General features: G+C 36.1%; 1 protein-coding gene across 1 annotated transcript in view; it reads left to right on the top strand.

The window, feature by feature from the left end:
* Positions 1 to 1,600: 1,600 nt before the first annotated feature.
* Positions 1,601 to 15,211, top strand: part of LOC102903196 (selection and upkeep of intraepithelial T-cells protein 2-like) — a 32,058-nt gene continuing 18,447 nt past the window's right edge. The window contains exons 1-3 of the mRNA XM_076564787.1: positions 1,601 to 1,672; positions 3,663 to 3,743; positions 13,683 to 14,030. Coding sequence (XP_076420902.1) covers positions 3,668 to 3,743; positions 13,683 to 14,030 — 424 coding nt within the window. The 5' untranslated portion in view covers positions 1,601 to 1,672; positions 3,663 to 3,667. The remainder of the gene's footprint in view (positions 1,673 to 3,662; positions 3,744 to 13,682; positions 14,031 to 15,211) is intronic.

Genomic DNA, 15,211 nt, shown 5'->3' on the forward strand with positions numbered 1-15,211 from the left:
CACACCTATGAACACATAATTTTTGACAAAGATGCCAAAACTGTACAATGGAAAAAGAAAGCATCTTCAACAAATGGTGCTTGCATAACTGGATGTCAACATGTAGAAGGCTACAAATAGATCCATATCTGTCACCGTGCACAAAACTTAAGTCCAAGTGGATCAAAGACCTTAACATAAATCCGGTTACTCTGAACCTGATAGAAGAGAAAGTAGGAAGTAGTCTTGAAAGCATTGGCATGGGAGATCACTTCCTAAATATAACATCAGTAGCATAGACACTGAGAGAAACAAATCAATCAATGGGACCTCTTGAAACTGAGAAGCTTTTGTAGAGCAAAGGATATGGTCAACAAGACAAAGCGACAGCCTACAGAATGGGAAAAGATCTTCACTAACCCCACATCTGACAGAGGGCTGATATCCAGAATATATAAGGAACTCAAGAAATTAGACATCAAAATGCCCAACAGTCCAATTAAGAAATGGGCTATAGAGCTAAACACAGAATTCTCAACAGAGGAAGCTCAAATGGCTGAAAGACATTTAAGGAATTGCTCAACATCCCTAATCATCAGGGAAATGCAAATCAAAACAACTCTGAGATACCACCTTACTCCCATCAGAATGGCTAAGATAAAAAACAAGAAAATATATTTTAAATCATTTACATGTGTAGATTTACAATCACTTACATATGCATGAAAAATTTACCAAGATTTATGTGACTTATTTGTGGAGATATAATTACACATTTGCTGAAATGTGCTTTTATATGTATGTGCACATACTTGTATAAAATACCTGCAATATTTTATAAGTATATGTGTGTACATAAGTTTCTATATGCATTCATATTCAGTCTATACTTATATATGTATGACATCTATATTAAACCTTGACTGCACATATATACATACACTTAAATATAAAACATTTATGTCTCCTAAATTATTATAACTTCCTTTATTTCTTCCTGAAGTTTACCTCTCCTTTTTCCTTATAATCCTATCTCCCAGCAACTACTGCAAATTTCTGGGAGTATTTTGAATTGACTACTCTCTTTCCTCTCCTCAAGATAAAGTTACTCTGTCAGCCTGAGAAACTTCTGTGCTCCTGTGCTTAACTGGACTAACTGGTTTTTTGCTTCAATGTTATTGTTATTTCTTGTCAACTGAGTGAGGTCTCATGGGATGCTTCATCTGTACTTAAAGCCATTTACTTGTGCTTCTACGACTCTCTCCTCTTTCTACGTATTGGTCCAGCATTCAAAATACAGTTATCATAGCTTTTCCTTTGGCACTCAGTATATGACAGGTATGGATCAGGTTTTGTTTTGCTTATTCCCTGGGTGAGGCGAGTCTTGCTAGTACTTGAATAATACCAGATGCAGACATTGAGCTAAACAATGATTTCACTCATGGGTTGATAAATTAGTCCCTTAGGAACTTCCCTTGGAAAGACACCAAGTATCAGGCTTGTGGAATCATAGAGCCAGACTTTCAGGTTAGGAGAGGGGGTGTTGGTAGTTAACCTGATCTCCATCTAACTCTGGCATGCTTGGTAGCTTCAGTAAAACTGCTGGAGCATTATAAAAAAAAAAAAACCCAGACGAGTCAACTGATGCTTTCATAGGGACAACAGAGAGCTGACTTGGGATCTTCAGGCTCAGGTAAGTAGGAGATTTAGTAAGCTTTTGGGATGTGGTTCTATCTTCACAGATAATTTTTTCTACTTTTTCTTCCTTATGCTTCCTTGGAGGAATACTGTCCCCCTAGAAACAAGTTCCAAAGACTTAGACAGAAGTGTATTTAAGGATTAGTAAATCTTGGGGTTCAGAAAGGTGGGGAGTTAGTGTCTGGGGGAAGAAAGTTCCCACGTTTTCTTTATGAATCAGTTGAAAATTACTCTGTATCATTGAATCTTAGTGAATACTGAGATCAAGCTCTGGACTGTCATTTGATCAAGGCTAAAGACAGTATATTCTTATGATTATTATTTCTCAGCTACATTAAATGAGACTTTTGCCCATCCCATGGTCTTCTCAACAAGGATAACTTCTCTATTGTATCCAATTATAATGAACAAAGTCAGAAAGGGACAGAATATGTGAGATGTCCCTGTTGAGTTTTTACAATGTATCTTTAAAAATTCAATTTCTAAAATAGGCTAGCACAAAAAGACAAATACTTCATGTTCTCAGTCGTACATGGAAATTTAGAAAGTTGATTTCCTATAAATAGCTACGTAAGCAAGACTGGAATGCTGGAATTAATGGACATGTTAATGTAAAAGGGAGAAATTTTCTAAAGTTTCCACATCTATATAAAGAACTACAGAGAGCTAATGACTCGTGGGAGAAGGAGAATTAGACTCTTCCAGGAATGAGCCCCATGATTGGTTGTCCAATGTAGAGTGGTCAGCCTTGAAACCATACACACACAAATCAGAAAAAAATGACTCATTATGTTACATATATATATATATGTATATATATATATACACATATGTGTGTATGTGTGTTTATACATATATACATGCACACACATACACATACATGCATTTGTGTATATATGTGTATTCATATTTGTGTGTATGTGTATAACAATAATAAAGAAATAGAGGTAGAGTCATTGTCATTAAAATCTGTAAAGAGGAAGGTGATGGAGAAGTGAGAGATATGTTTTCTTTTAAAAATGTATGAAAATACAATTATCTAGGAGAAATAGTGGGGCAACTGTGATTATCTGCACAAGACCTGAACAAGATTAGTGCCATAATTTCATTGTGGCAAAGGGAGAACCTCACAAGACCTCATCCCACTCTGAGGCTTTATAGGAAGCTAATAATTGCTAGGGAGGAGAGAATACACTTTTTCAGTGGTGTAGCCATGGGTGATCCATGTTTTTATAAACAAACCTTTACCATGTCCTGTAAAATACCCTAATTAAATTCAAAGGATTATTCTAAAGATTAAAAGATGTGATATTATAAGGAAAAGTCGTTGGAAAGAGGAAGAAGATTAGTGGGACTGGGAGGCCACAAGAGAGGGCAATGGTAGTAAGTTCAAAGTATATGCATCTATGAAAATGTCATATGACATCCATTATGCATAATTAATATATACTAATAAAATATTTTAAAAGACAAATGGAGAGATGGATTAGCAATTAAGAGTACTTTTTGCTCTTGAAGAAGACCCAGGTTTAGTTCTGGTATCCATATAGTTTAAAACCATGTTTAACTCCAGTTCCAGGAGATCAAACAAACTCTTCTGGCTTTTGTGGGCACCAGGAATGCAAATGTTATATATATATATATATATATATATATATATATATATATATATATATATGTAAACACACACACACACACATGAAAATAAAATAATTTTAGGAAAAAATTGTGAAACACATTATATATATATATATGCACTTTTATTTTGTTCATTCAAAATTCAAGAAGGATATGTCATAAACATTTCATTTTTTTTTAAATAAGTTACTTAGTATTTTGGCCTTTATTCCAGTAGTCATATGATAGATTTTTATTACTATAATACACATATCATGCAAGATACTATGGTTATAGGGAAATTGGAAACTTAATGGACAGTTAAAATAAATATAATCTATACTTTCATCTAATATGTTTCATCGCAGGTGTCATGGGAGCTACAGAAGTACTTCTTGTCACACACTGTGCTGTCTTGTACCTCCCTCAGATGGTGGCACTGAGTTCAGGTATGACTCTCACTTGTTCTTATGAGTCTTAGCAATGTCAAGTATGCCAGGAAAATCAAGGTATGGTACAAAGAACAAGGCATTGAAATCATTGTCCCTAAAGTTTGAATGTAGCAATGAGTTGAAGACGGTCACAAGAGAATCCAGCTTAGAGGAGCAAGTAATTATGCCTAATCAGCAAATAGCCTTTCCTTGGGTTTGTTTCAGCTTCTAGGAAGAAAGTGCAATGAAAGAGATAGAATACTTACCTTGAGGACTCAATATTTAAAGTGAATGCACAGGACTTACATATCACTTTTACACTGAGTTACTTGTACAGCAGATACAGATTAAAATTCATCAAAGCTAAGAATACAGAGGGGGGAAGGAAGATGAGGGAAGATAAAAATGGGCTAGAATAATGAGATTTTGCCTTTGTAGAGACAACTGTGTAAGCCACAAATAAATACAGATTTCTTGAAGACATTTAAAAGAAAAGACTTAGACAACAAATGATATAAAAGATGTAGAATATTCTAGCAAAAGCTGATTTTCCAATGATAAATTTCAATGATGCACATTTACTTGGGTATCACCTGAATTAGACTCATTCCTGGTACCAGAAGCTTCCTTTGGTGACAAGAGATATCCAGTCGTGGCTTTGTCTCCCCAAGTATTGTGTGATTTCATTTGGATTGCCTTCATATATATACGAAGCAACTTTAGTAATCTACTGTACTGTGTTTCCCCAGAAATGAGCCTCAGTTTTGGCTGTCCCTCACTGTATTTCCTCCCCTTTCCTTCTTCTTCACACCCCATCCCCTTTTGACCCTCCCATTACATCCCTTTCCATGCATTGGTACATAATTTATTTTTCCTTATTAGGCAAGTCCATCTCTCCCTCCAACACCTTATTTTATACCTAACCTCTGTGGTTATATGGATTGTAGCATTCTTATTGAAGACTTAAAGAGAACATCCACATATAAATCAATACATACATGTGTTTTTCTCAGTCTGGATTATCTCACTCAGAATGATTTTTTTTCCTAGCTCCATCCATTTACTGTGAACTTCATTTCATATTTAAGTGGATGAATAAAATGTTTCAGTGTGTAGATGTACAACATTTTCTTTATTCATTCATCCATTGAAAAACATCTAGGCTGTTTCCAATTTTTGATTATTATGAATAGAGGTGCAATTAATATGATTGAGCAAGTGTCTCTGTGCTATGATAAAGTGTCTTTTGGGTATATGCTTAAGAATAGAATAGCTAGATCTTTAGGTAGGACTGTCTTCAGCTTCCTGAGAAATGACCACAGTGATAATTTTTGTGATTGTACAATCTTGAACTCCCATTAGCAATGGATGTTTGTGCCTCTTACTTCATATCCTCACCAGCAGGAGCTGGCATTTCTTTTATTGACAAGTGTAACTAAAGGGTATAAGATGAAATCTCAAGGTATTTTTGAGTTTCATTTCCCTGGTGTATAAAGATGGTGAACAATTCTTTAAGTGTTTCACAGCCATTTGGCTGTGCTCTTTGAGAATTCTCTGTTTAGATCTTTATCACATTTTTAGTTGGATTATTTGTTTTCTTGATGTCTAGATTATTAAAGTTTTTATATAATGTAAATAGTATCCCTCTATCAAATGTGTAGTTGGTAAAAATCTTTCTCCAAATGGCACTGCCCTTTGCTGTGCATAGTTTTTCAGTTTCATGAGGTCCCATTTCTTTGTTGTTCTTAGTTCCTGTGCTAATGGTGTTCTGTTCAAAAAGTCTTTCTTGTGCTAATGAGTTCAAGACCATTCTACACTTTCTCTTCTATCAGACTCAATGTATGTACATTTATGTTAAGATCCTTGATACATTCAGAGTTAAGTTTTGTGCTTAGTGTTAAGTATGGATCTATTTTCATTTTTTTACATGCAGCCATACAGTTTGACCAGTACCATTTGTTAAAGATGCTATCTTTTATCCAGTGTGTATTTAGGCTTCTTTTTCATAGAAACAGATATCCATAGGAATATGAACTACTTATGTCTGGGTCATCAATTTGATACCAAAGATAAATGTGTCTGGTTTTCCTTCAACATCATACTGTTTTTATTACTATATCTCTGTAGTATGCAATTTGAGATGGAGAGTGTGATGCCTCTAACAGTTCTGTTATTATTCAAGAGTGTTTTAACTATCCTGGGTTTTGTGTTTCCATATGCACCTGAAAATTGTCCTTCAAGATCCATGGTGATGGATTTTGGAATTCTGTTGGGTATTTCATTTAATCTACAGGTTGCTTTTGGTAGGGTGGCCATTTTTACTATGTAATTCTACCAATTCTACATGGAAGATCTTTCCATCTACTGATATCTTCTTTTCTGTCTTTCTTCAATGCTTAACATTTTTTATCATACAAGTCTTTCACTTGCTTGGTTAGAATTACCATAAGATATTTTATATAATTTGAGGCTACCATGAAAGGTGTTGTTTCCATGATTTCTTTCTCAGCCCATTTGTATTTGTAAATAGGATGACTGATAATTTTTGTGAGTTAATTTTGGATCCACCTACTTTACTGAAAGGAAACTCTGTGTTTCCTGGTTATACTTTTAGGTTCACTTATGTGTACAATCATATTATCATCAAAAAGTGTTTTGACTTCATCCCTTCATATTTTATCTTTATCTGTACATTTTATGCTTTATTATGAGCTGTGGGAAATTTCTTTTCTGGTCCAGTCTGTTTTGTGTTCTGTATGCCTTTGTACCTTGATAGCCCTCTGTTTTTTTAGGTTAAGGAAATTTTCTTCTATGATTTTGTTGAAAATGTTTTCTGTGCCATTGACCTGGATGTCTTTTGCTTCTCTTGTTATTATTCTTCAATTTGATTTTTTCACAGGTATTTTGTGCCTGAATTTTATTAGGTTCAACATTTTCTTTGTCCTAGGTATCCATTTCTTATATCTTGTCTTCAATGCCTGAGATTCTCTCTTCTATCTCTTGTGTTCTGTTGGTGATTTTTATCTCTGAGGTTGTTGTTCAAGTTCCTAAATTTTTCAATTCCAGTTTTTCCTCAGTTTAGGTGTGTATTTATTCTATTTTCACTTTTATGTCTTGAAATATTTTCATTTCATTCCACTGTTTGTGTTTTCATAGATTTCTTTAATAGATTCCTCCATTTCCCCTTTCAAGAGCTTTAACATATTCATAATAGCTATTTTGAAGCCCTTGTCTTGTGCTTCTGTTATATTTCCTTTCTCAAGGCCTGTGTAGTAGGGGCAGTGGGCTCTCCTGGAGACATGCTGTCTTTGCTGTTATTTATTGTGTTTTTATGCTGGTGTCTAGGCATCTGGGTTTGGGATGATTATAATTCTAAATGCTGATATCTGGTTTTGTCTTTGTTGAGTGGGTGTTCTATTCCTTGGTTTCTGTTGCCTTCTCTGATTCTTAGGAGAGAGTAGTGGCTGAGAGTTGGGTTTGGGAATGATCCTGAAGTCCCTCCAGATGTGGTAAATAGAGGTCCTGGATAGAATGTATTTCTAGGTACTGGGAATTGACACTAAGGAATGGAATAGACTAGAAGGGGAGGTTGAAAAAGTCCAGTGGAGGGAGTAAAGTTGGATGTGTTACTAGGATCAACATAGACCCGCCCCCTTCTGTAACAAGAGTTTTCTACAGAGCCTAGGATAAAACTGGAATAGTGGAATTAGAAGACTGGCAGGAGGGTGAATATTCCCTACATGATTTCTTTGCCTTCATCCCCATTGTGTTTCCAGGGAGTGCCTTTGGGAGATGGCAGTTGAGATAAAAGGATGGTGTGGTAGAGGTAGTCTATAGGAGAAGATTTGCATGCTCCATGAAGATTGTGAGAGGGAAGAAAGGAGACCACAGCAGGTGGTCTGTTACAGAGCTGAGCTTGAGCCTAAGGGATTGGAATTGGAGGAAAGAAGGGAAAGTGAAGATCTCCTAACTGATTCCCTTGCAAGTGGGTTCCAGGGAGTTCCTAAGGGAGTTGGTAGCTGAGACAAAGTGATTTTTATTTTTCTTAGCTTTCAGGTGGAAAACAAAATCCAACCTTTATTACATTTTCTATTTATGTTAATGGGCAATATTGAATATCCTTCAAAAATGTTTCTTTTTATCTGAAGTGTTGATGATGCTCTAAATCCTTATTTTCTTTTCATTAGTAGTCATTTGCTCCTTGCTATTTTTTATTCAATAATTTTGTTCTCTTACAATTTTATACATATCTATAATGCATTGTGGCTACTCACAACCACCTTTTCTTGTCTCCCTCCTCAATTCCCCTTCTTTCCTACAGGTGACTTTCCCATGTTTGTGTTTTATGTTTTGGGGTTTTTTGTTTGTTTTGTCTTGTCTTCTTTTATGACCTACTGAATTTAATCAGGGTGAGCTCACCAATATGTACACATCTGAAGATAATAACTCTTATACCCCAAAACTTTCAATAACCAACAGTTCAGTGGAGGGGAGGTAGGGAAGAGCTACATGAGTCCTTCCTGTTCCCATGACCAGCAGTTGACAGGTCTAGTCTTCTATAGGCCCAGAGTAGGCAAACTCAGCTGCTGTATATCCATGATTGCAATGATTAAGCTGAACCCAGATAATAACATTTCATCATTCTTCTCTTTGTCTTCTAGTTATTACATTTTGTCTGTCTCTTCTTCTACAACATTGCCTGAATTTAGGGTAGTTTAAGTACATTGATTAATGAATTTCTCTTAGATGTTTAGGAATCAATTTGACACCACATCATCAATTTAGCTAAACAACAGTAGTAAGTTACCCATAGTAGTAAGTTACCTGACCTCCCCAACCATAAGTTTTTGGCCAAATTTACAGTATCAGGCTTGAAATCCCTCCTATAGAGCAGGCCTTGAATCCAATTGTAATTGTCACTTCAGTTCACTCCCTTCAGATAACTTCAATACTTTCACCTACTTCATTATGTCTTCTTTTTATCTGAGTCCAACTATTGCCATCTGCACGCACATGGGTGTGAGGCAATCCACCCACTGTGGAATGGGCAACCTGCTAACAGCCACACCCTATAGAAAAGTGATTCCCCCTCCCCTGAGCAACCATCAATTGCTAATAAGTTTCTCAGTGGTGGGGATTCATGAATTGGAATGTTGACTGGCTTGACCCTGTGCAGTTCTCCTGCTGGTATTAATAGCCACTGTAATTCATGAGTGCAGCAGCCATGTTGTGCCCAGAATATAGTATATTGCAGCACTCCTCCTCATCCTTCAGCTCTTACATCCATTCTTTCTTCTTCTACCATTCCACTAAGTTCCCTAGCCCTCAAGAACATTGCTATAAATGATTTATTTCGGGTTGATCACTAAACAGTCACTAATTCTCAGTACTCTTGCCAGTCAAAAACCTAATTGACTGTTGCCCACTATAAAAAGATACTTCTCTAATAAAGCAGCACTAATCTATGATTATAAATGTAAAAATATTTAGAAAGCAGTTTACATAATTCCACTTAACAAAACATTGGTAATAATTTGCCTATGATCTATGACGTCAACAGCCATGGCCTTTTGACCAAATTTACAGTACCAGAGATTGTATTCTCTCCTGTGGTACAGGCTTCAAATACAATAAGGAAATGATGGTTATCCCCATAAATAGTCCTGTTACTATTGCACAGGTAGGTACATCTTGCTTATTGAGACATACAGAGTCTACTGTTGGGTAAGTCCATTGATGACTTTTATACCTAGGGACTTTCATAGAAATTCCATCACTGTGAAAGCTATCTAGGTGGGAGAAAGTTTCCAGGTCAGTCCCAGTTTGATTTCTCTTTACTCTTCAATCAAGATGTTTTATGTCACTCACAATAGGTTCCTAACCTCTGGCTATTACTTTTAAATTTTAATAAACTTGGGCTTGAAAGATGATGTATCTATTAAAGCACCTGCTGTTCTTCCAGAGGACGTGTTTTGATTCCTAGCACCCACATGATAGCTCAAAACTCTACTTTAAGGAGATCTGATGCTTCTACAGTCACCAGGCATACACATGGTTTACATATATATACAGGCAGGAAAATACTCATGAACATAACATAAAAAATATTTTTTAAGTTTTAATAAACTTTATTCTCTTAATCACTTTCTTCTTATTGAAAATCTATGTGTCAAATGAACAGAATAAGGAAGTCACCATACTTTTATTTTCTCTAACACAGGTTTCCCCCTACTATCTAACATCTTGACTTAGTATGGTATATTTGGTAGACCTGAACAACTGTGGACAGATTATCATTAGTTAAAAATTCAAATTTATAATAGTGGTCACTCATGTTGTACTACTGAGTCTTAACACCTTGTTATAATGATGAGGTGAAGATAGATTTTGCTCATTGAATTTATGTTGCTTGCCTCAAAACTGAGACCCATTAATGCAAAAGTTCATCAATGTCAAATTCATACTTTTGCATAGCTAATTATTTTGAATATATTACAGATAAGTTGTTTTTTACTCATTCAGTGCCATCCTGCTTTGGATGCTGTGTAGGGTGCACCTAAAACATTCTAGACAAAGACAAGATAAACTCAGTCATTGTGACAATGAACAAAATCAAAACACTGAAATTGCTGATACTCTTCATAGTTCTTTGGCCAGGGACTCCCTTCTGTGCTGTGGAGAGGTGTCACACATACAAACACACACACACACACACACACACACACACACACACACACACACACACACGCCTCCTCTCAAACTATGGGAATTTCTTGGTCCTTATGTCCTTCCAGAACCATCCAGTTGTCTCAGCTTTGAGAGCTATCTCCTGTGAAACTGCTAAAGTGCTTCCCAAACAGAAGAGCATTGTGTGCTACTTTTACCCTGTAGTTTTATCTTTTTCCATGATCAGACCCAAAATTCCTGATATCTATTTTGTATGTGCATAATGTCATATATCTACCATTTCATTATCATGCATAAAGCCTTCATCATCCTAAGATTTCTGTAAGCTGTACCCACTTGTCCCTCTTTCCCTCCCCCCAAGACAAAAGGTTACAGCTATTTGTTCTGCATCTGTGCCACTGTTTTCTAGAATGTAGCATAGTGAGTATCATATAAGATATGTCCATTTTAAACTTATTTTTTTCACGTGCAAAGATTGAATTTATCCATGTAACTCATTACTGTTTAAAAATTATTTTTTGAGCCGGGCGTGGTGGCGCACGCCTTTAATCCCAGCACTTGGGAGGTAGAGGCAGGCGGATCTCTGTGAGTTCGAGGCCAGCCTGGGCTACCAAGTGAGCTCCAGGAAAGGCGCAAAGCTACACAAGAGAAACCCTGTCTCGAAAAAACCAAAAAAAAAAAAAAAAAAAAATTATTTTTTGAAAACAAAATTGAATACAATCTACTTTGGTCATATCCTCCCTCCGTTCCTCCCAGATCTTGTTTAGCCAGTCAACTTTATAATCTTTCTTTGTCTCTGTCTCTCTGTTTCTCTCTTTTCAATCTTTCTCTTTTACTCTCACTCTTGCCTTCTCTTTTGTTATATTTCTCTCTATTGCTCTCAATCTCTTGCTCTCTCTTTAGCAAGAAACAAAACATAAGAAAAAAAAGTGAAAACAAAAAAGAAACACAAAAACAGAAAACCAGAACAAATAAGCAAAAGACATATGTGACAAAAAGAAAAAAAAATGCAATAAAATGGAAAACCAAACAAAAAGTCCTCTAAAATTCTGTTAAATCAGTTTTGGATTGACCAGCTACTCCTGGGCTTGGGCCTGCCCTGGAGTGTGGTTAACATACTCAGTGAGAATCCATTGGAGAAAAGTGCGTTTCCCTTTCCCAGTGGGTATCAATTGCAGATAGCTTTTGTTAAGGGTGGGACCTCATTTCCACTTCCCCCTCTCTGTGCTGGGACTCTGTCTGTCTTAAACCTGTGCAGGTTTTGAGTGTGCTGCCCCAGTCTCTGAGAGTGCATATGTGGATCAGTCTTGCTGTGTCTGAAAGATATTGTTTCCTTGCATTGTTTCCTTCCTCATCCATCACTTCTTGGTCATAAAATCTTTCTGACTCCTCTTCTGCTTAGATCCCCGAACCTTAAACAAGAGGAGTTTGATGAAGACATCTCATTGAGTGTACCAAAGTTATAACTCTCTGCATATTGTCCAGCTGTTGGTCTTTGCATTATTTCCCACCTACTGCAAGACGAAACTTCTCTGATGAGGGTTGAGCTGGGCACTGATCTATGGGTATAGCAGTATGTTATTAGTCATTTTATTACTATACTCTTTTCACAGAACAGTAATACTGGGTTTCTCCTGGGGCACATGACTTATCTGATCTCAGGTTCTGGCCACTTTAGGAGTGTCAGGTATGGTTTCTGTCTCATGGGGTAGGTCTTAAATTGAATCAAAATTGGTTGGTCACTGCACTAATATTTGTGTCACTGTTGCACAAGTTCTTTTACTAATTCATAATATTTCATTGAATGAGTGAACCAGAGTTCGATTCTTCATTTACCTCTTAAAGGGCATTTTGATTGCTTCCAATTTTTAGCAACTGGGAATAAAGAAGTTATTTGCATTTGTGTTGTGTATACATTTCAATATATAAGTACTTTATAACTCATTTGAAGTACATATGGAATCATAACTACAGAAAGAAATTATGGTAAGTCCACATCTAGCACTGTTAGAGAATGCCAAACTGTCTTCCATAGTGTCTGAATCATTCTATATTGCTGCCAACAAAAAATAACAGTCATATTGTCCTCATCTTTTGATCATTTAGTGTTGTCAATGTTTTGGATTTCAGTTATTCTGATAATTGATTGATGGCTTGTTGTTTTGATTCACAATATTCTAATGTCACACTATTGAGCTAATTTTCATCTTTATTTACTGTAGAGTGTCAAGGCTATGCCCAGCTCCACCTTACTCTACATCATGTGAAACAATAGCTTTTAAGCTGAATATTGCCCTGAGTAACTCCATTTAACCATGCAGCCGTTTGTTAAATTTTTTTTTTTTTTTTTTTTTTTTTTTTTTTTTTTTTTTTGGTTTTTCGAGACAGGGTTTCTCTGTGTAGCTTTGCGCCTTTCCTGGAACTCACTTTGGAGATCAGGCTGGCCTCGAACTCACAGAGATCCGCCTGCCTCTGCCTCCCGAGTGCTGGGATTAAAGGCGTGCGCCACCACCGCCCGACCCCGTTTGTTAAATTTTGAGTGCACATGGTGAGTCAGAATAACTGTGTACATTTGTGCAAATAAACTATCATTACCAACTCAGTATGAATCACAAGGAACAAAATTACAAACAGCTTAATTATACAAGTAAAGAAAATAACACCTATTAAATTATCAGGGTGGAGCAGGAACCCCAGGGCACAAGGGCACATCAAGACTATATCATAAAATGCAGGCCTGTTATTGAACACACCAGACCAAAGGAGGTGGCATCTCTTTCATCTGGATCATATAAAAGGTAGAGGATTTAACACAAAGGGGCAGCAGTGCCTGTCACACTTTCATCTACAAACCTTGAGCATGCTTCACAAGACACACAGGCTGTTGATTCCCTATTGTCCCTGGAGCCTCAGTTCAGCAAAATTTCCACTACATGACATGGCCTACTCATTTTGCAATTTTACCTGACCCAGACTTGCACATTGCCTTGATTTATCTTGAATCCAGCCTGTCTTGAAGTAGCTCGGCATCTCCAATAGTTCCATAAAATCTTCTCTAACCATTTGTAGTAACACTTTTTGCTTTAATATCAATTAAATAATTAGTAATTAAAATACCTTCAGGATAAACAACGTGATCTTAAGTCAAGTATATATATATGCTTGAGGGGGCAGAAGATAGAAGAGGGAAAAACAGACAGAATGACTTTAACAAAAGGTGTGAATATATTTACTCATTTACACTCTTGTCTTTTGATTTCTCCTTCACAGAAAAATTCACAGTGACTGGATTGACTAGGCCAGTCTTGACTCCCTTGGGTGGAACTCTTGAACTCAGTTGTCAGTTGTCTCCACCACAACAAGCACAGCACATGGAGATACGCTGGTTCAGGAACCATTATACGCAGCCAGTGTACCTGTACAGGGATGGTAAAGACCTGCATGGAGAAACTATCTCCAAGTATGTGGAGAGGACAGAACTCCTGAAAGATGCCATTGGAGAAGGGAAAGTGACCCTCAGGATCTTTAATGTGACTGCTGATGACGATGGACCATACCACTGCATCTTCAAAGATGGTGAATTCTATGAAGAGCACATCACAGAGGTCAAGGTCACAGGTAGGCATGGATTCCTGAGACTGCTGTGTGCCCATGATTCAAAGTCTATGAGGGTTTAGTGGTTGGAAAATTATCAGTGTTTGACTCTTTTTGCATGGTTTGACTAGCAAGATGAATTCTATACTATTAGTTTTGAATTGAATGTCATGGAAGATCAAAAATGAAAATAACTACAGTGCAGAAAGTAGTTCTATCAGTAAACACTTTCTTATTATTCCTCCATACATTGTTATATTTCTAACATACAATCAAATTCCTTTTAGGTTGTTTTATTATCCTTTCAAATATCTCTAACAACACTTTAGTAATTTTCTAAATGAACTGAATTTTTAAAATATGTTTCTTACTAAAAAGTTGGGGGGGGGGTAAGGAGGTAGAAAAGATATGGGAGGAGTTGCAGGGGAAAACAAGATCAAAAATATTCTATGAAAAATGTTTAATAAAAGAAAGAAAAATATTCTTTTTACTAATAATACTTATTTCCATTTCTTTCAAGATCAATTTACTGACTACCTAGTACTTGATTAATTTTCCTAAATATTTTTCAAAAGATTTTAACTACAATCATCACTATCCTCATATATAATATATGAAATAGAGGCAGCTATATGGCATTTATGCTACTTTCCTTACTCTGAATTATTCTGGATGAAAAAATTAGGAGGGAAGGTTAAGAATTTAAAACGAACTGAATAAATCCACAAATGTGTGCACATACATGTAGGACTCTAGACTCAGATGATTAATGTTCATTGGATGTCATATGAAACTCACCTCTGTAGTGTAGAGCAAAATTACACAATTGTAGCTCATTGCGACATTTCATGGTCTAATGGGACAAAAAGCCAATCATCGCTATTTTTAGTAGTCTTATGGGGCTAACAGCAACTGTGTTAGCACAGATATGTAGTGTTACCATTATTCCAGGAACATTTTACTAGACAGAGAAGCTTTGGTACAGTGTTTTAAATTTCTATTCATTTTCTTTTTAACTATACATTAGGCAAGTTTTATGTCTCAGAAAATGTGCTGAAAATTTTCAGACATATTCATTTCCTCTAAATTTATTAAATTTCAGACATATTTATTTCCTCTAAATTTTCACACTATTAATGTATTACCTGATTTATATTAAATACATTTTGAATATAAATTTTATTGATTGTTTGGGAATTTTACAT

This window comes from Peromyscus maniculatus, chromosome 2 (genome assembly GCF_049852395.1).
Source record: "Peromyscus maniculatus bairdii isolate BWxNUB_F1_BW_parent chromosome 2, HU_Pman_BW_mat_3.1, whole genome shotgun sequence".
NCBI lineage: Eukaryota > Metazoa > Chordata > Mammalia > Rodentia > Cricetidae > Peromyscus > Peromyscus maniculatus.